General features: G+C 40.6%; 1 protein-coding gene across 3 annotated transcripts; it reads left to right on the top strand.

Moving 5' to 3' along the window:
- Positions 1–211: 211 nt before the first annotated feature.
- On the top strand, positions 212–20,186 carry LOC100560897 (maestro heat-like repeat-containing protein family member 7). 3 transcript variants are annotated; one of them, XM_008103490.2, is made up of 14 exons: positions 212–383; positions 1,307–1,358; positions 4,730–5,160; positions 8,146–8,267; positions 10,232–10,366; positions 11,079–11,158; positions 12,010–12,115; positions 12,793–12,888; positions 13,345–13,449; positions 15,468–15,603; positions 16,453–16,544; positions 16,846–16,998; positions 19,098–19,194; positions 19,761–20,186. In XM_008103490.2, coding segments are annotated over exons 2-14 (1,587 nt in total). In that variant the 5' UTR covers positions 212–383; positions 1,307–1,356; the 3' UTR covers positions 19,793–20,186. The 3 variants fall into 3 exon arrangements, with proteins under 3 accessions (XP_008101697.2, XP_062827921.1, XP_062827922.1); XM_062971851.1 differs by having other exon boundaries at positions 212–408; XM_062971852.1 differs by having other exon boundaries at positions 223–241.
- The last annotated feature ends 613 nt before the right edge of the window (positions 20,187–20,799 follow it).

Genomic DNA, 20,799 nt, shown 5'->3' with positions numbered 1-20,799 from the left:
TTTGAAAAAGAAATGAAAGGATATTTCCAAAATGAGTGTGAATCAAAAGGAAACAGATTTGTACTATAACAGGGTGGGTAGAGGAGCAGCTTGAAATACACACACATAAGGTGAAGAAGAACAATGTTCTGGTTGCTACAGTAACAGTAACACCTCTTCCATTGTGACATAGCCCTCTGCTGGTGTTTGTGTGTATCTGCCTTCAAGGTGCTAGTGGACCTCTAACAGCCAGAGGTTTTCTGTAAGACCTGCCTCTCTCTCCCTTTCTCTCTCTCTCTCTCTCTTTGGAGGGGGGCATTTTCCACAAAAATGACCATCCATTTCAGCTAAGTATTATTGTGTACTCAAAGTACAGGAGACAGCTTTTCCATATGACATCAGAGGCAAGTCTGTACGGCTCCATAAAACGTATGGAAGGAAAGGTTTATTATAGGTGCATCTGCACTGTTTGACGTTGCTTTAACTGCCATGGCTCAATGCTATGGAATCATGGGGCTTGTCATTTTACAAGGTCTGTTGCATTCTTGGGCAGTTAAAGTGGTGTCTAATTGCATTAATTCTACAATGTAGATGCGCCCAAGGTCAATAGGTCCTAAACTTGAAAATCTCAATTTCCTATTTCATTTCCTGGGATGGCTGCACACTGTAGAATGGATGCAATTTTGCACCATTTCAAATGCCATGGCTTAATGCTGTGGAACCGTAGTTTGGTAGGGGGACCAGCAGTCTTTGGCAAAGAAGGTTAAAGACCTTGTAAAACAACCAGGATTCCATAGCATTGCACTACAGCAGTTAAACTACATTAATTCCAGAGTACAGATGCACCCCTACAGAAGAACTGGAGGGAGGGGAGGGAGGCTGGTGTGGTGAGAGACAGAGAGAGAAAATCTAGCAATCCAGAGAAATTGATAACATACCCCCCCCCCCCATCTATACAAGAAATATCCAGGAAAGCATGCAAAGGAAAGCCCTTAGTGCACATCAGTGCTCTGTGGTTTGTGTAATCACCATCCAGCCCGCAAACTGGTTTCAGGATTTCCTATGTAATCATCTGCACAGTGAAACCACTTTCTTCAATACTGATATGAAACTGCATTACATAGCCAGTACAGATGAGGCCTTAGTAATCTAATGCTCATATTATATGTGGTTGGGTACCTTGAACAGATTTATTATTCTAGTAGGAAGGGATATACTTGTGGATCACATCAGATCAAGTGCAAGGTGACAGCAGAAAGGTGACATTTTCTCTTGACCTAGATTTGTGCTGTGGGCTTAGTTTTTAATTGTATTTTTTATTTTCTAGCCTTGACAACTCTTCTTTGGTAGGAAGAAAGAGAAGCATTACATTTCGATATGTAAGTGGAGTTTCTCTGTGGTTTCTGCACCTGAGTGCTGTAATTATCTATCGTAATTAAAGGCAGGTTGTGAAGACTTCTTGTGCCTTGAATTAGCAGTATTTGTCTCAAAAAGTTATCTTTAGAAGTCAAAATTGTTATAAATTGCTTCAATTGAATGGGGTGCCACCTCCACCTATACAGCAAGTTCTACTGAAAGCATGTAAAGCAAAAATGATGAACTTAGCACAGGAACAGGCTCATATCCCAACAGGTGGGGAATACATGCCCCTCCAAATGTTGCTGGACTACAGATCTCATCAGTCCTTGCATAGCCTTGAATTAGAGATAATACAAAGTACAGTTCAACAGCATCTGGAGGATCAAATACTATACATCCTTTCCTTGAGGTCTCTAAATACAGTTTACAATAGCTTTCCTGAATAATGTCCTCCAGATGTGCTGAACTACAATTCTCAGAATCCCCAGACTGGAATTATAGTCTAAAACTTCTGTGGGAATATTTATTTATTTATTCATTTACGATACTTTTACCCCACCTTTCTCACCCCGGAGGGGACTCAAGGCGGCTTCACAGTGTGGCAATAATCCAATGCCTTTAAAAACAAATACAAAAATAGTCATTTAAATAATTATAATAAACATTAGAATACAATTAAAGCATAATTAAAACAATAAACATTTAACATTTAAACATTTAACTCTGACAACAGGTTGGACAAGAATGGTTTTGGGTATCAAAGGGAATATCAGCATTTTGAGTTTTAATAATCAGTTGGAATCAAAGATATTTTGGCAAAATTATTGTTTTATACTTTATGCAGTCTACAGTTACCAACAATAGTTTGATACAACACGACTTTCCAATTCCCAACCCCAACCCCATATGAGCCTTAATACCCAAAGTATTGAAATCCTATCTTACCTTGGAAGCTAAAAAGTGTCACTCTGGTTAGAACTTGGATGGGAGACCATCAGTGACTACCAAGTGCTGTAGGCTATATTTCAGAGGAAGGAATTAGCAAAACCACCACGGAAATGTAGTCTAATTCCACCTAAGCCACTTGTGAGTCACAAAGATGTGATTGATTATACACTTCCTTCCACATTAATGTTAAAAGAGATATGTTCTTGGTCATATGAGCCTTCAAATGTCATCTTTGATCAAGAATTCACTATGCTGTATATTTCACCTACTAAATATTTTCCTGTCATTTTAATGTCTTATTATGTTTATAAAATCATAATTCTCCAAGTAGGTAACATTGTAATGCCAATGTGTTGCTGAAGGCTTTCATGGCTGGAATCACTGGGTTGCTATGTGTTTTCTGGGCTGTATGGCCATGTTCCAGAAGCATTCTCTCCTGACGTTTTGCCCACATCTATGGCAGGCATTCTCAGAGGTTGTGAGGTCTGTTGGAAACTAACCCCACTTGCCTAGTTACCAATAGACCTCACAACCACTGAGGATGCCTGGCACAGATGTGGGCGAAACTTCAGAAGAGAATGCCTCTGGAGCATGGCCATACAGCTCGGAAACTCACAGCAACCCTTTGTAAAGCCAAATGCTGCATTTAATTATAGTAGACCCATTGGATTATCATTCAGAAATGTGTCAACTCTAGCTGAAGCTAAAAATCCAGTTTAGAACAGTTGTTCTCAACCTGTGAGCCCCCAGATGTTTTGGCCTTCAACTTCCAGAAATCCTAACAGCTGGTAAACTAGCTGGGATTTCTGGGAGTTGTAGGCCAAAACACACAGGTCCCACAGGTTGAGAACCACTGGTTTAGGAGAATGTCAGGCATTAGATACCCTCTGATCTTGGAACCTAAGTAGGATGCCAGATGCAGTAGGCTACATTTCAGAGGAAGGAGCCGCCAAAACCACTAAAAAATACCTTAGGAAATTCATGGTATCCTCATCAATTATCAAGCAACTTGAATTTACATACATACACACACACATTTAAGATTGTATCAAAATTAAAACTAAAACCAAAACTCCTTAGAATGTATTTTCACACCTAAATGCCTTGATTAGGGGGCCTTCCACACAGCTATATAACACAGAATATCAAGGCAGATAATCCACACTATCTGCTTTGAACTGGGTTATCTGAGTCCACACTGCCATATAATCCAGTTCAATGTGGATTTCATACAGCTATGTGGAAGGGGGGCCTAAGTCTATATCATAGAATATGTTGAATTATATGATGAAGCAAGAGAGGTGTTTGCCAGAGAGGCACCCCAGTTGAGGAACACTCTGCAGATAACTTCACCAGGCCTTCAATACAGTGCAAATCTGTGCATATCTACCCAGAAATGCTCCCTGATTGAATTCACTAGAATTATAGTCTTAATCCCTAGAGGACTATATTTAAACTACAACACATATTCACTTGCTTGACAGCAAGTTCCATTAAATCAAATGGGATACATTTCTGAGTACGTTTCTCCACTAACGCTAAGTGTGGATTTATGTGCAACCAAATGGAACACGTGCAACCAAATTGAACCAAGGTGCACTAGACTGACCTTTTGTTACAGAATTCACATAGAACTAGATGGACACGGCAATCATTTTATGACATGGCCAGCTGAAGAGTGAGTTTCACCTCACTGCCATGTAGAGTTTTTGACAGACAATAAAAAGTTGTATTTTTAACATAAAAAATGTTGGTTGCGTTTTTTGTTATCAAAAAAGGAACACTGGCAGATACTCAAGACAATATACATAATGTGAAAATGTGTTTACTGTAGAATACTGAGTCTAGAATCTATCCTCATAAATACTCCTGTGGACCTGGGGCATTTTAATACTCTGTAATACATTAATATTTTCATTGGAGTATTTTTTTTCTTTAATAACATTTTACTGTTAAATTACATTTGTATAGACCTTATTAATTATCAATATATTTTGTCTGTCTATATGTAATAAGCTTGAATATATTCAAAATAAAAAATTAATAAAAAATCTCATTGGCGTCCAAAGATATTCCAGATTAAGGATGAATTTACACTTAGAGTAAACTGCTCTGGAGCTGCCCCAGATGAAGCATAGGCCTTTTGCATCTAATGTTATGGAACTACTCTGAACACCTTTTGGAGATCATATGGCCAGCTGGGCCAATAGTTCATGGTAAATTCCAGTTCCCTTAAACCTACAGCTAAAATCCTCGCTTCTGCTGTGATATCAGTGTGGACTCCCTGCAGCAGTTGCAACAGGCATCATCCCCTTTATTTTGCCTGTGTAGACACAGCTTACATCACCTGGCGTAAGGCAAGGCAAACTTGATTTAGCAATATAGAATAAGACGAGATTCCAAAAAACCTATTTATTATAGTATCTTCTTCACCCTTTTTTAGGCTGGAAAGGCTTCGGGTCCTCATTCAAAAAAGGAACTCTAGTCTTCACCTCCTGGGAGAGGAAAACAGCAATACACTTGAGATACCTGCAGCTGTTTCTACAGGTGGGCAACACATGGACTACTGCAGAAAGCAGGCAATGGCCCCTGAAACAAAAGTCCAGGGGAAGACCCCTTCCAGGCTTTGGAATTTTCACTCCTGCCGAGCAAATAGAGATATTTCCGTAGGAGATGGTGAAAGCACACGGATACTCTGGGATTGCTGCAAAAACTGCAAAATCAACCCACACGGTGCTAAACCTAAGGAGGGGAAGAAACAGAAACCGGAGCAAAGCTGCAATATGAACAGAATAGAGGTGCCTTCCATAATACCCCAAACCTCTGCAGCAATAACCTTCACCACAGATAGCATCCTTGGAACTGTAATGGAAGGTAAGGAAGGACCGGGATGCAGATCAAGGAGACTTGCCTGCATGGGATGGAGCAGATGGTTGGTTGGGTGCGTTCAGAGCATGGGAAGTGACCTTCAAAAAGCAATCGGTCACAGAGTTATGAGACCCCAAAGACACTGGTGGCCATTGTAGCTACAAGTAAAAACCCTTTATGTCTTGCTATTAAAATGACTAAAATAAATAAATGTAGTTTTTTTTAAAAAACAGTAATGTTTATAAATCCTTAAACAAAAGAGATGTTAGATGGGCATACTTATGTGTATACCTGCATGACAAGGGGTTGGATTAGATGGCTTTTATGATCAATTCTGATTCTAAGATTCTACGCGGCCACGCGTTGCTGTGGTTTAAGGGAATCATTTGTTGGCCAGGTGGAATAGCAGCAAATAGCATTGCAGCCTCAAAGCCTGGCCGTTTTCTTCTTATGGGAATCCTTGTTTGGGGAGCTGGAATGCTGCTAGGAAGCCTGGGAACTTGCATTCTAGGGGAATGGTTTTTTGGGCTGCTAGAATTGCAATGAATAGCTTCACTGCTTCAAAGCCTGGCTGCATGCTACCTAGGGGAATCTTTGGTTGGTAAGCTTCAATAGTACAGAGTAGTATAGCTGCTTCAAAGCCTGGCCGCCTTTACCAAGGTTAATCCTTTGTTGGTTTGGACGAATTGCACTGAATAGCCTTGCAGCTTCAATGCCTGGTTGTGTTATACCTAGGGGAATCCTTGTTTGGTGAGCCGCTTTGAAGCCTGGCTACTTCCTTTGTAGGGGAATCATTGTTTGGCCAGCTTGAATTGCACTGAATAGTCTTGCAGCTTAAAAGCCTGGCTGCTTTCTACATAGGGCATCCTTGCTAGGCCAGATTGAATGGGATGGAGTAGCCTCGTGGCTTCAAAGTCTGGGGGTTTTCTATCTAGGGGAAATCTTGGTTGGCCAGGTTGAATAGCACTGAATAGCCTTGGTGCTTGCAAGCCTGGCCACTTTTTACCGTTCAGAATCCTTGGTTGGTCAGGTTGAATAGCAATTAATAGTCTCAGTGCAGCAGGTAGGAGTACTGCAATTAGCCACCTTGATTAGCATTCAATGACCTTGCAGCTTCAAAGCCTGGCGGAATTCTTTGTTGGGAGGTGTTAGTTGGCCCTGGTTGTTTCCTGTCTGGAATTTCCCTGTTTTCAGAATATTGTTCTTTATTTACTGTCCTGATTGTAAAGATTATATTGTTCTGTATTATTATACCACAGTAATTATTACATATTATATTTATAATCTTATATTATCTGCTTAGAACTGGATTATATGAGGCCCCTTCTACACAGTTGTATAAAATCCACATTGAAGTGGAGTATATGGCACTGTGGACTCAAGATAATACAGTTCAAAGCAGATACTGTGGATTATCTGCCTTGGCATTCTGGGTTATATAGCTGTGTGGAAGGGCCTTGAGTCTACACTGCCATATAATCCAGTTCAAATCAGATAATCTCTATTTTATAGGCAGTGTGAATGAGGCCTACATGCACTCTGCCTGTGCCTGGATGCCATTTTGGCTGAGGGAGTTGCTAGGAAACAAAAGGGGCGGAGCCTAAAGGCAGCGGGAGGCCTAAAGGCAGCAGGGCCTACCTTTTTGACTGGCAGTTAGGGGGAGAAAGGCTCTTCCTCATCCTCTGTAATTTGGGTTATTTTTCTAGGGTTTTTTTTTTCAATTGAAAGACATAGATTAGATGACTTTCTTTTGTGACCAAATTTAGTGTGATTTGGTTCAGTGGTTTTGTTGTTTACTCCATAGTAAAATGTCACCTTACATTTTTATATATATAGATGCTCTAAACCAGGGGTCGCTAAACTAAGGCCCAGGGGCCAGATGCAGCCCTCCAAGATCATATACCTGGCCCCCGCCCTGATATTTTATATCAGTTTTAATCATATAATACTAATAATAATACTATATAACAAAATTAATTATATGTTATATATTACATACCCTGTTTCCCCTAAAATAAGACATCCCCAGAAAATAAGACCTAGTAGAGGTTTTGCTGAATTACTAAATAGAAGGCCTCCCCCAAAAGTAAGACCTAGCAAAGTTTTTGTTTGGAAACACGTCCGCTGAACAGAACACCAGAGCATGCAGGATTGGTAAATGTACATACCATAGATTGTTGTACATGGAAATAATGGTAGTAATAAGAAATTCTTGATAGGATTCACAGTTTGTCTGGTTACGCTGGTTTGAGATGACAACTACTGTACAGTATATAATAAATGTTCATTTTTTTTGTTCAACAATAAATGTGAATTCTTTTTCATGGAAAAATAAGACATCCCCTGAAAATAAGACCTAGTGCATCTTTGGGAGCAAACATTAATATAAGGCACTGTCTTATTTTTGGGGAAACACGGTATAATACAGTATAGTGGTATAGTTCAATATAGTAATATATAATGCTAATATTGTGCTATGCTAATATATTGTATGTACATACACCTGCTCTTGAGTTCCCTTCAGGGTGAGAAGGGTGGGATATAAATGTAGTAAATGAATAAATAAATAATTTTAGACTTAGGCTCACCCAGAGTCTGAAATGACTTGAGGACACTCAACAACAACAATCCTAATTAACCTGACTATCTGATTTGCCAGAATCAGACCCACACTTCCTATTGAAAGCCTGACAGGTTTATGTTGGTTAAAATTGTTTTCATTTTTAAATATTGTATTGTTCTTTCATTGTTATTGTTGTTTTGCACTACAAATAAGATATGTGCAGTGTGCATAGGAATTTGTTCGGTTTTTTCCCCAAATGATAATTTGGCCCCTCAACAGTCTGAAGGATTGTGGACTGGCCCTTTGTTTTAAAAGTTTGAGGACCCCTGCTCTAAACTGTGGCACATAATACAACAAAAAAGGGAGGAGGCCTTAAGTTCTTTCTGCTTCTACGACTCCTCTACCACTCTGTTCCCCCTTTCCCTTAGCTTCAATAGACACCCTGGACTCTCCCACCCCTTCCTTCCTGTCAGTCCACTCAGAGCAGACCAGTTTATTGGATGTCGAAGTCATCATGGGCATCATGGAATATGCTCACAGTGAAGAAAAGGTATGTACATCTCCTTCCTTTTCATTACTCTTGGATGGAAACCCAATGTCTGAAGAACCTAAAGCACAATATTTTTCCATTCTCTTTTGCTCTGTGGCACTTTACCCATTACTGCTCTGTTATTACACTGGAAATATGTTTACGATGCCCCCCACGGTTTATGTAGCAGTTATTGGTTTAAAATAAGTTTATACTAACTTAAAAGTGAACTCTTTCTCATAGCAATATACACTATACATGTACAGTATGATCACCCTAACCATGTCCAAAGGAAACATACCACAGAGACACACAGGAAGAATTAGAAAATGCCAAGATACCTCTCTAGCTATTGGAGGGTACTCTAGCATGGATCTATGTCATATCATAGAAACACCTGGAGGATCTAGAAAATGCCTAGAGAGGGCATATTTCATCAGAAGTGGGCAAATGAAACCATGGATATTAGTCTGACATATACAGAGCTCATACACAGAAATGCAGTATAAATTCATGCATTGGAGTTATCTGACAAATGCAGTGTGATTCTTTCTCTTAGCAAACAAGAGGGGAATCTGCTGAAAACTCCTTGTTGAAAGAAATTGGGATTATTTCTGTCATTTCTTTCTTCCCATTTTGTTCTCTCTATACTTACACAGTGTCCTGGAGCTCCCGGTGGCACAATGGGTTAAACCCTTGTGCCAGTAGGACTGCTGACCGACAGGTCGGCAGTTCAAATCCGGGGAGAGTGGGTGAGCTCCCTCTGTCAACTCCAGCTCCCTGTGAGGGGACATGAGAGAAGCCTCCCACAAGGATGGTGAGCAACGTCCTTTCAGATGTTTCTCTCAAACCAGAAGCGACTTGCAGTTTCTCATGTCGCTCCTGACACAGAAAAACAAAACAAAACAGTATCCTATGCTGCTTCCACCCACTAGAGTTGCTTGCAGTGTTTTTCATTATTTGATTGAGTTAATTCTACTTGCTTTACAAGGGCATACAGAAAAGGTGAAATAATTAACCAGAATTACCCCTCTTCCTCCAGATTGCTAAACTGCAGGAGCAATATAAGCAACACACCAAAATAAGCAAGAAAGTAAAATAAGCTACCAGAACCATAAAATGAAAAATATGAAATAGCCCAAATTCAGCTAAAAATGGGCAGAAATGCCCACCTTTTGAAACAAGACATTATACAAAACAATTAAACCATAATAATAATAATAATAATAATAATAATAATAATAATAATAATAATAGAGGGTAGGTGTGGGGCGGGACCATCACAGAATGGCTCTGTCTTTTGTGCCTACCAACCTGATAGAAGTTACTGTGGAGCCTTCAAGCAAGACAAGGAGAGTTTCATTCAGCACTCTCAACCTAACAAACCTCAAAACCTCTGTACTTTGTACAGAATGAACGTTATGTGCATTGTCATGCCACAAAAAAGGAAACCTCAGATTCCATCAGGAAACCACAGTACATAATGATGCACTGCTATTTCCATTTTCAGGGATACTGTATGTGAGGAAAAGGCTGGCTCTATAGTATGTGCCAGATATAGAAGAAAATTGACACCATCCTAGAAGCACAAGACATGCCAGGTTGTCCGATATATAAAAAGATGCCTTCCCACCCCTTTGGTTTATTTTACTTTCCTGTTACATTTTATTCTGAAATAAAATTATTATACAGGCAATAAGAAAGAAAGACAAGAATTCAAATACGTCCCATGTTCCCACCAGACATACCTGTGAAGGTAGTGAGTCGGAGAAAAGGACAAACTCATGCCCAATGCAGGAATCACTGCCACCATCATCATCTGTGCTTTTTCTTCCTTTTCTGATGTGTCTTTTACTTTGGAAGCCTACAAGCAGAACTGTCCTATTTTTTATTTTCGGTTGTTTTGGGATGCCTTTTGGCAGAAGTGTGGGATATTAAAATATACTATTTCTGCTAATACATAATAACCATAATGAATTTTCTAGACATTCACAGAGAGCAATGAGGAGAATATTAACTTCCTCCGTGCCGTCTCTGCCACTTGCTTAGCTGCCTTGAAGAATGGCCAAGACACATTGGATCTCCCATATACAAAAGCACAATTGGTGGAGGTGGTATTGGTAAGTCCAATTTGACCCCAGAAGTCTTGGATGTCAGTGTTGGAGAACAAAAGTATAATACCATTAATACAATTTAGTCCTATTTGAATGCTTGTATATTTTTAGGTTTTAAATTGTATTGTGCTGGTTTTACTGTAAACCACTTTGAGTCTCATTTTTAGAGGGAAAAAGCATAGAAGGGGTGCCAGAGGGATTTTTTATCATGTCAGAAGTGACTTGAGAACATACTGCAAGTCACTTCTGGTGTGAGACAATTGGCCATCTACAAAGATGTTGCCCAGGAGATGCCCGGATGTGTTACCATCCTGGTGGGAGGCTTCTCTCATGTGACTGCATGCTAGAGCTGACTGATTGATCTCATTGATTCGAACCGGCAACCTTCAGGTCAGCAACCCAACCTTCAGGTCAGCAGTTCAGCCAGCACAAGCACTGCAGAGGGATGAAGGGATACCAATGTAGGTAGGGTTTGGAAGAGAGGAAACCCCAAATTTAGAATGATGTAGCAAAACTTGATACATGGAATGAACTGCAATGTTTAATGCTTAACTGAGGAGCTTTGTGAATAGAGGACAGATGAAAATTATGTAATTGTCTGTGTCAGTAGTGGAGATGATGGAAAGACAGAAGCTCTGTTTGTTAATGTGCTTTGGAGGCAACATGGAAGTTTAATGGATTGCCACTTCTTGGTATTGTACTTCTTATTCTCTCTCAGATGGTGATGGAGACACTGCCCTGCCATTCTGTGCCATCGTTCACACTCTCTTGCGCAATGTTGGCTGTCTACAATCTCAGGTAACACGTCTACCAATTAGGCATGTGCGATCCATGAAAAAAATGGTTCTAAACTCGCTTCGAAAGTAGGGGGCGTTAGCGTTTCATTTCTACAGTCATTTCTGAATTTTGAATGCAAAAACTTCCCGAAACTTCCAAATCTTCGTATGTACCTCGTTAATGGCGGATGCTCATGTGCATGAAGGAAAACATTATTGTCAATGGGGAAAATTAAGGGGCTTCTCTCCCCCTCATTTTTTACCTATCCTAATGAAATTTGCTACAGTAGTAGAACACATTTACCACTGTTAGCTCACCAAATCTAAGAACATTTGAACTATCCTAAGATTTTTGGTGAATTTTCAAAGTTTTTATTAAAAACATTTTTAATAATAGCAAAATCTTTCTGTTCAGTAGCATCCCATCCCTGCTGTTTAATGAACAAACCCACCAATCATTTTCTATATTCAGACTGTTGGAACTCAACTACATCCTGCACAAACTTATAGTCTTCATCAAGGACTTAGAAAGACAAATGAGTTTCAGGTTAAAATCATAAATAAAATATTTTTAAAAAAAGAAAGACAAATGAGTTTGTTGGAATGGAAAAGCCCTTCATCCATTGGCCTCTCTATTTGCCTGTGTTCCTTTATTTCCTATCACTTTTCTTGTTAGACTGATGCTTCTCAAGGACATGCAGGGCATGTTCCATAGATCATGAATATGCAAATAGATTACTTTGCTGAAAGTTCCTACTAAAAAGCAAGAGTATAGTTTCTAACAAATATATTATCATCCACACACATACAAATCTATGTGACATCTCCTTTCGGACTCTGCATAAATGGTTCCCTTTTCATTTGTCCTACCAGCAAAATCAAGCCACCTCTTGATCGTGAGTTGGAATCGTGCATCCTGCGGCTGGCTCTCCATGGTATTTTCAGCATGGAAACAGAACCAGAGAATTCTCACAGTCAGGTAAACATAGATATCTCAGTGCCGTGGCAAATATGCTGCTCTTGGATTTATGAGCCCAGGTTCCATCTTTAACCCATATTTCTTAGTAACATTCTATTCCTATGGCTGCTATGGGATGGAAAATATATACATGTCTCCCAGGAAAGACATAAAAAAGTAAGGAAGAGGTAGTTCTGAATCCATTATTGTTATTGTCCACAATTTACTTCCAATAGAGGGATCTTTATTTTGACACACTAAGCAACAGGGTTTCCCTTAGCTTAGCTGGATATATTCTGAATTTATTTTAAGATAGGTGTGAAGATGCCCAATTTGGAAGGTCGAAATCCAGTTTTGACCCTGTGGTGCATCTACACCAGACCCATGAACACCAACATTCAGAAGTGCTGCTAATCTGTGCTCTTCCAGACTGGTTAAAGAACTCTGGATTCTTGCAATATACATTATGTTTTGTGCAGTAGTTGTTGCTTCCGTGTCCACTTCTGACACTGTTTTCAGGATCCCTTTGAAGTAGTTTCTTGGGTTTGCACTAGGAACCTATTCCTCAGCTGCTCGTTTCATCATAAAGAGGAACAAATGTGCTTTAAGATACCAGTTGCCCTTAATAATGAAGCTATATCTATAGACAAGAGAATTCTTTCTCCACTGACTCTTCATCTGCTTTCTTTTTTTTTCAGGCTCTCTACAAATCATCCTCAGACACAATGGAAACTATGCTGAGGGGATTGTTGTCTGAGGTTCCAACCACAAGCCACCTACTATTTATATTGGAGGTGAGTGAGTTTAAGAGAAAAAATACCCTGTGGTTAATATCAGGGAGAATCTAGCAGGGAAATGATTTAGTCGTTGTCTTCTTGGAGTGACACTCGATGTTGTCTTAAAGGCTCCAGGGGCTGTTATATAATTTTTTTCTCTTTCTCTTATTCATCATTGGTAACAGCTGGCAGCTGGCCTCCAGTTAGAATGCTTGAGGGCCAGGGCTTTCCAGTTCTCAATGTTTATTCCACTTTTTAAGGTTAGGTTTAAGCCTATCTTAAAATCTCTTTTGCTGTCCATAGACATTCCGTTTTCCATTCCTGAGCTGAGAATAAAATAACTGCTTTGGGAGATTGTGATTGGACATTTGGCTGTTGTGGCCAGTCCTGCGAAGTTGATGACTCTCAATCTTGTTTGGTGTGCAAGCTTTGGATAGATGCTGCTATGATGCCAAATCTCTCTTTCTTCCACAGCACATCAATTTCTGGATTCATTCACACGATGTCCAAGAGAGATCGAGGGCTATTAAATGCAGCACTTCATTGCTTCGCCATGCTATTCGTATACCAGATTTTGAAGTAAGCCCACACACTGGCTCAATTAGGAGACATGAGGCCCAAATTGGCTTTTCTCCTTGCTCTTGGGAGGGTGTCTTCAGTCTGGTCTTATTTTTTAAAAAAAACAACAACTTGTAATTGGCTTTAGGAATCCAGGAATACCTATATATGACCCCCCCCCCCCCCGCCAAAGGATCCTCCTCATTCAGCTAGCTAGATGTGAGAATGCATAAATGAAAGGCACATGAAAGTGCGCTTTTGCCTTCAACCAATCAGTCTTCTTTTATGTGACCTTGTGTTGTTGCATAAAGTAAAGATATTACTCCTTTGTCATTTTCTGTAGTCTGTTCCCCTTCCAAGTTACTACTGTTTTGAGAGTTATTTTATCATGCCTCTCAGTCTCTCTTCCTTATCCCACCTCAGACTAAAAAGCATTCTCCAGAAGTTACAGTGGTGTCAAATTTTACAGTATAGATGTACCCTAGTTCCTAAAAACATATCATTCAGGAAGAGTAACTATCATTGCTCAATATTATGAAATCATGGGAGTTTTATAAGGTCTGCCAATAAGGACTGGTGCTTCACCAAACTACAGAATCCCAGGATTCCATAGCATTGAGCCATGGCAATTAAGTGGGGTCAAACTGCCTTAATTCTACAGTGTAGATACACCTTTAATCAGAGATATTACACCTTAATGACTGTATACACATCCTTTTTCTCTAAAGTGCTCTTTCTAAATGAAATGTTTTTAGATACTATATCAGGAGCCATCATATTATCACCGCTATCACCTGCAATGCCAACCTCTTTTCACATTGCAATAGGAACAATCTGCCCTACAGTCCTGATGGAGTCTATGCTATGATACTGTCTTGCATCATGTTGCAAATTGCTACCATGTTTCAACAACAGTAGTGTATACTTAGTTGCATGTTTAAGGATCCGGTATCCTGCAATACATCAATTCTGTCACAATCCCTTCTCAAATTTGCAACAGAGATTGTCTCCTACACATACCGTGTTTCCCCAAAAATAAGACAGTGTCTTATATTAATTCCCAAAGATGTGCTAGGTCTTATTATCAGGGGATGCCTTATTTTTTTCACGATTCCTTTCTTGTTACTCAACAGCTCTTTCCTCCTCTGCCAAGGAAGGCACATGCGGCGTGAAGGAGAAGGAGGGAAAGGTACACACCTTTCCCTCCTTGTCCTTCATGCCACAAGCACCTTCCTCGGTGGAGGAGGAGGGAGCCGCCGCCACTGAGAAAGGTGCGTGTGGCGCGAAGGAGGAGGGAAAGGCGCATGCCTTTCCCTTCTCCTTCATGCCACATGCACTTTCCTCAGCAGAGGAGGCGGGAGCTGCTGCCACTGAGGAAGGTGCATGTGGCATGAAGGAGAAGGAGGGAAAGGCACATGCCTTTCCCTCCTCCTTCGCGCTGCATACATCTTCCTTGGCGGAGGAGGAGAGGGAGGTGCCGCTGCTGCCGCCGAGGAAGGTGCGTGTGGCGTGAAGCAGAAGGAGGGAAAGGCACACGCCTTTCCCTCCTCCTTTGCAGCGCATGCGCCTTCCTCGGCAGAGGAGGAGGGAGCTGCCGCAGCCGAGGAAAGCACGTGCAGTGCAAAGGAGAAGGAGGGAATGGCGTGTGCCTTTCCCTCCTTCTCCTTCGCGCCACACGCACCTTCCTTGGTTGCAGTGGCGGCGGCAGCAGCGGCTCCCTCCTCCTCTGCCAAGGAAGATGTATGCAGCGCATGCCTTTCCCTCCTTCTCCTTCGTGCCACACGTGTCTTCGACGGCAGCTTCTCCCTCCTAGATCTTGCTTTTGGAGGATGTCTTATATTTGGCAATACAGCAAAACCTCTACTATGTCTTATTTTCATGGAAACACGGTAGTCCATTCATCCCAGAAATACAGAGTGCAGAGCTCTGCCAATGGTCCTAGCCATGGCTTTGTAGGAACAGAGATAAATCGAAAGAGGGGCAGAGCTGACAACTTCAGGGTAAAGAGTTCTCTCTCACTTTGTTATCTTTTGCATCAGAAATCTGGTGAACTCCCTGCTTTGGGACACCAAGTTGCCCAGTTTGGAGTCTGTATTTCAGATTCAATGGAAGAGGTGAGCTATTCTGCCAGAGAGGCTATTAGGTACCTATATCTGCTGCTACTTCATCAAATGGGTGAGTAAACTTTAGGGACACCCAATCCCTACTTGAAAGCAACCATAAATCCCCCTAATCAATTTAAATGCTCCTTTCTTAACATCAGTCTCATCCTTCTAGATTATTGTTCAGTCTTTACAGTGTATCTATAGATGTTTTTAAAATGGCTTAGGATACACCTGAAACACTTATGACCATATATCCTGGCTTTCTCCCACACTTATGATCACCTAAAACTCTTATGACTGTATATCCTGGCCTTTTCCCACACTTGCCTGCATTTAAGACAGAGCAATATCCTCATCCAATCACATAACATACAACCAGAATGTAGAAATCCCTGACAACATTAGAGATATCTTCTCATGAAGTATGGCCCCTTCTACATTGCCACATAATTCAGATCATCAAAGCAGATCTACATTGTCTGCTTTGAACTTGATTATATGAGCCTACATTGCCATATAACCCAGTTCAAAGCGGATAATCTGGATTTTTAACTAAAACATCTTCCAGATAGCTAAGACCCCTTCTATACTGCCATATAAAGTCCAGATTATCTTCTTAGAACTGGGTTATATGACGGGATAGACTCATATAATCCAGTTTAAAGCAGATCATGTGGTCTTTATATGGCAGTGTAGAAGGGGCCTGAATTGAGGTCTTCATTCCTCCCATCTTACCTTACACTACAGCCAGAAGTCGACATTAGAGGTATTTTTACATTGATTCCTTCAGAAGGAAACCACAGGAGTACTTATTAGACCCAACATAAAGCCCAGCTCTACATAATCTTCTTATCCCATCCCTTTTTGTCAGAAAGACATTGAGAGAAAACACTGAATTTGCTTCTGGTGTCTGGCATAGGGCTGAGCACGGGGGAAACTGGAAAACTGTGGTGCCAGACGCCAGAAAATAAGAAGATGCTGGATTATCTAGACATCCGCAGAGTGGGTGAGGTGAGTGCCAGTAAATCCAAATGCATGACGAGATTGCAGCCGATGGGGATGGCCATTCCTGTTGTAAGAGTAGGTTATCATAGAAGGGGTTAGTAACAGAAGAGGACTTCTCTGTCCCAATATTTTCCTTTCTCTACAAATGAGGCCAGCACCAACAAGATATGATTTCTGAAACATCCAAGGTATAATAAACTCTGCAAAAGTACAAATTAAAGGAAACAGAAAGAAGGAAATGAATGGAAGGGCTTGAATGATGCTCCTTGCACACAGTGCAAGTAACAGAACCATTTCTTGACCTTAGTTATTTGGGAAGATCTTCACAGAGGATCAGAAGAAGACCTTTCTGCGGACGTCTTTGCTGGCCACATATGATCCCTTGAGGAGGAAAAGTGAAGCTGGGATTCTCCTGGTATATTCCCTTCTGGGGAAGGCAGAGGAGTTAATGGGGGATACGGTAAGCGACTAGTATGGATACACAGAGGTAGGGCATGGGAGAGAAACATAGGGCCTGTTTCATTGTTGTAGTGTTAGCAGGCTTTGACTAGAACAACTACCAATGGGCTGGGGAAAGGTGAAGAAGGGTCTTTGAGCAAACAGACCTAGATCAAATTTGGACACCCTACCCCCCCATCTGTCCTAACTTAGCAGGGACCATCCTGACAGCATAGAACACACTTCCTCAACCACCAAATGTTTTTGAGGCTCCTGACTTAAGGTTTTAAAAATTGTTGCCATAAATTTTAGTTTTAAAAACTCTATTCCCTCACCTGGGAGGCAGCTTCCAAATAACTCTGGCACCTTCTACTCTGCCATATAAAGTCCAGATGATTATCTTTGAACTAGATTATATGACAGGGTAGACTCATATAACCCAGTTCAAAGCAGATAATGTGAATTATCTGCTTTGATAATCTGGGCTATATGGCAGTGTAGAAGGGGCAAAAAGGTATGTTTGCATTATGTATTTTTGCAAGGCCACAAGTACTACTGGAATAAATACAATGTTACCCCTGTAACTTTGGGACTGGTACCCATGATTTCACCTACTAACCTCTGACAAAATATGCCCTCTGTAGGAATTTTCTAGGTCCTCCAGGCAATTCTATGGTCACTGAAAATTATAAAAGAAAATACTTCTGTAAGAATTTATTAGATATCCCCCAGGAAAAACTATATTGTTACATCCAGCAGAAGTTATTTGTTTCAGTAGGGTTCTCTATTATCTGTGGTTTCTTGTTTCCATTGTAAACTTATCCCCCAGAGATACAAGGACCATACTGTAACCAAAAAGATTGATTGAACAGTTGGTTGAACAGCTAAATCTTCTGGGAAGGTCCTGCTCTTGGCCTCACCGGCCTCACAGTTGCATCTGGTGGGGACAAAGGACAGGGCCTTCTCGGTGGTAGCCCCATAGTTGTGGAACTCACTTCTGAGTGAGATCAGGTCGGCCTCTTCCCTCCTGACCTTTAGGATACAGGCACTGTGGAACCAGGCACTTGGCCCATCATAGAAATATTTAAAGTTAAAATGAAAGTTGAAAGTGCAATGACCCAGGACTGTTTAATGACAATGGCTATGTCTTTGTGTGATATATTATGTTGTTTTATGTGATGTGTTTAATAATGTTTAATGTTTTATTAGGGGAGGGTCAACTTTGATGGTTTTTTTTACTGTTTTTTATCAGATAAAAAACAGTATTAAACATCAAAGGGGATGACCTGATCTCACTCGGAAGGGAGTTCCACAGCCATGGGCTACCATTGAAGGCCCTGTCCCTCGTCCCCACCAGACGCACCTGTGAGGCCAGTGGGGCCAAGAGCAGGACCTTCCGGAGGATTTAGCTATTCAACCAACTGTTCAAACAATTGAATTGTTGCCAACACTATGAACCGCCCTGAGTCCCCTTTGGGGTTGAGAAGGGTGGTATATAAATACCACAAATGAAAATAATAATAATAATAATAATAATAATAATAATAATAATAATAATAATAATGATGATGATGAATGTGCAAGATGGGAGGATAAACATCAAAGAAGCAATGGGATAGGCAATTTGTCCTGAGGGCTTTTCACATTACAATTACAGTGCTATAATTCCATTTTCAGTTTCATGCTTGCTCAGAACTGAACAAATCTACATGTGTTAAGAGCTTGGTCAGTTCTTTGAGGGATTGTTGTCATGCGCCTTTAGATCATGTCTGACTTATGGCAACCCTAAGACAAACCAATCCTTGAAAGGTTTTTCAGGTAGTTCCTGCCTTTAAATTCCTCTAAGATTGTGATTTGCCCAAAGCTACTCAGTGAATATCTATGGCTGAGAGGGATTCAAACCATGGTGTCCAGAGTTGTTGTCCAATGCCCTCCACATTAGTCCCAGTGCACATGTAGGTTTAAGGAAGGACTGCACAACCTGTGGTCTTCCAGGTGTTTGGGTCTCCCAGCTTTTGAAAAGCAATGAAAGATCATTTGGCCAAGCAATGCAACTGTTTGTGTGCATGAATCTGGTTTAAAAGTTTGCTTTGTATTCATCTCATCCTGACCCCTTTGCAGTCAAGGGTAATAGAAAAGAAGATCTACAAGCAGCTGTTCAAACTTCGGACGCTCCGGGAAATGCCAGTAGCCTTGCAAAGCCTCATTCCAAATAAAGGTCAGTACAGACTCAAGGAAGAAGCCATAGCTCAATGAAACAACACAGATTTCTATTTACGTTGAGGATGAGAAATATGTAGCTCTCTAGATCAGGGTTCTTCATTTTTTTCTACTTGTGACCCCTTTTGGCCTAAGTGACCTTAGCTGTATAGGCATTTTAAAATATGTATAGAAATCAAACACTTACTGATAACAAATCAGCAAACAAACTGATTTCCCTTTTTATGAAGCATCGCTGAAGCATCTTCTGCAGAGTCCACTGTAAACATTGCACAACAGATTCATGTAAATGTCTAAAAAAGCCACTTTTACATTAAAACCTTTTACAGTAAGAACCTTATACTGTTGCCCAATTTTTCAGGACCCCATTTGGGGTTGGGTCCCATAGTTTCAGAAACAGTGCTCTAATGGAAGCCTTCAGATTTAGCATCTATTGCAATTTCCCCCAAGTACAGGTGAGTTACTGAAAAGGGGGATAAGTTTGAATGAGATGCAAGGCTTGCTAAACAATCTTACTCAGCAACTAATTCAGCCTTTTTTTAACAACCTTTCTCTTCTGTCCAGGTGATGGGATACTAGAGGATAAAAAGAACTAAAACACCCATGGCAGTATCACTTCAGGCAGGAAAACAAAGGCAACAGGAAGCAATGGTTAGCTGTGTGTTTCTCTCTCACCTCTGGCCTCTTTCCTGGAAATGTCTCTTCCTCCCATCCACTGTAACCGAATGGCAGAACGCATCACAAACAAGAAAATGTGATATGGTCTACCTGCAACCCATTTTGTGTGGCATTTCAGAGCATCACTCTTTATAAAAAGACAATTTACAGCATCACACAGTGGAGTAACCGGGTACGATACCAACAGAGGGAAGCTACCAAGGGGCACATTCACTTGACACAGCTATACAGTGATATTAGGGGCCAGAATCGATACAAAATCCTTTTTACTTACATGTAATTAAATGGTCACAGTGATTTCTTCCTCCTCTAGTTAAATTGCAACTTTCTTCTGTTAACTGTTTTTTAATGGCAGCTTTTATCTTGGTATTTTTTTTATAAGCCACATTGTATTACTTTGCAAAACTAGCTGATTGAAAAACAGGTCATAATATAACAAAAGGAAAAATGCATATGTAAAAAAAATGGAAAATTGAAAAAAAGAAAAAGATATCTAGAACTAAGTTGCTGTTTCTTCACAATTCTTTCATGACTCCTAGAAAGGTCGAATTTAAACTATGGACCGCGGTTAAAGGAGGGTCCTGTCTGGCAAGCATTTACAGTAACAAAGTTTCAGATTAAAGAACAGACTCACTAGATGTAGACAGCCAGAGAGGTTTAATTACAATCTGGCCAAAAATACAAACATGAAATACAGAGAAATAGGGTTTTATACAGTATTCAACTCTTCCCCCTCTGCCCACTCTCTTTCCTGATTGGCCAGCAGAGGAGTTGGCCTGAAGCAGCATCTAGATTAGCTGTGGTGACATTGCCGCCTCCAGGAAGTTCACATCCATATTTGGAGAGCTTAGTGGGCTTTCTGGCTAGCGTAATAGTCCAGCTTTGGGTGATTAAGCATCTGGATCCCTGAAACAAAGGGATCTGA

This window comes from Anolis carolinensis, chromosome 2 (assembly GCF_035594765.1).
Source record: "Anolis carolinensis isolate JA03-04 chromosome 2, rAnoCar3.1.pri, whole genome shotgun sequence".
NCBI lineage: Eukaryota > Metazoa > Chordata > Lepidosauria > Squamata > Dactyloidae > Anolis > Anolis carolinensis.
This window is presented reverse-complemented; position numbering and strand designations above follow the sequence as displayed.

What these genes read in the sequence shown, in the direction of transcription:
- LOC100560897 (XM_008103490.2), top strand. An exon ending in CCTTGGAACTGTAATGGAAG is followed by an intron (nt 5,161 to 8,145) that starts GTAAGGAAGGAC and finishes CCTTTCCCTTAG; the next exon opens with CTTCAATAGACACCCTGGAC. An exon ending in AGGAGTTAATGGGGGATACG is followed by an intron (nt 16,999 to 19,097) that starts GTAAGCGACTAG and finishes ACCCCTTTGCAG; the next exon opens with TCAAGGGTAATAGAAAAGAA.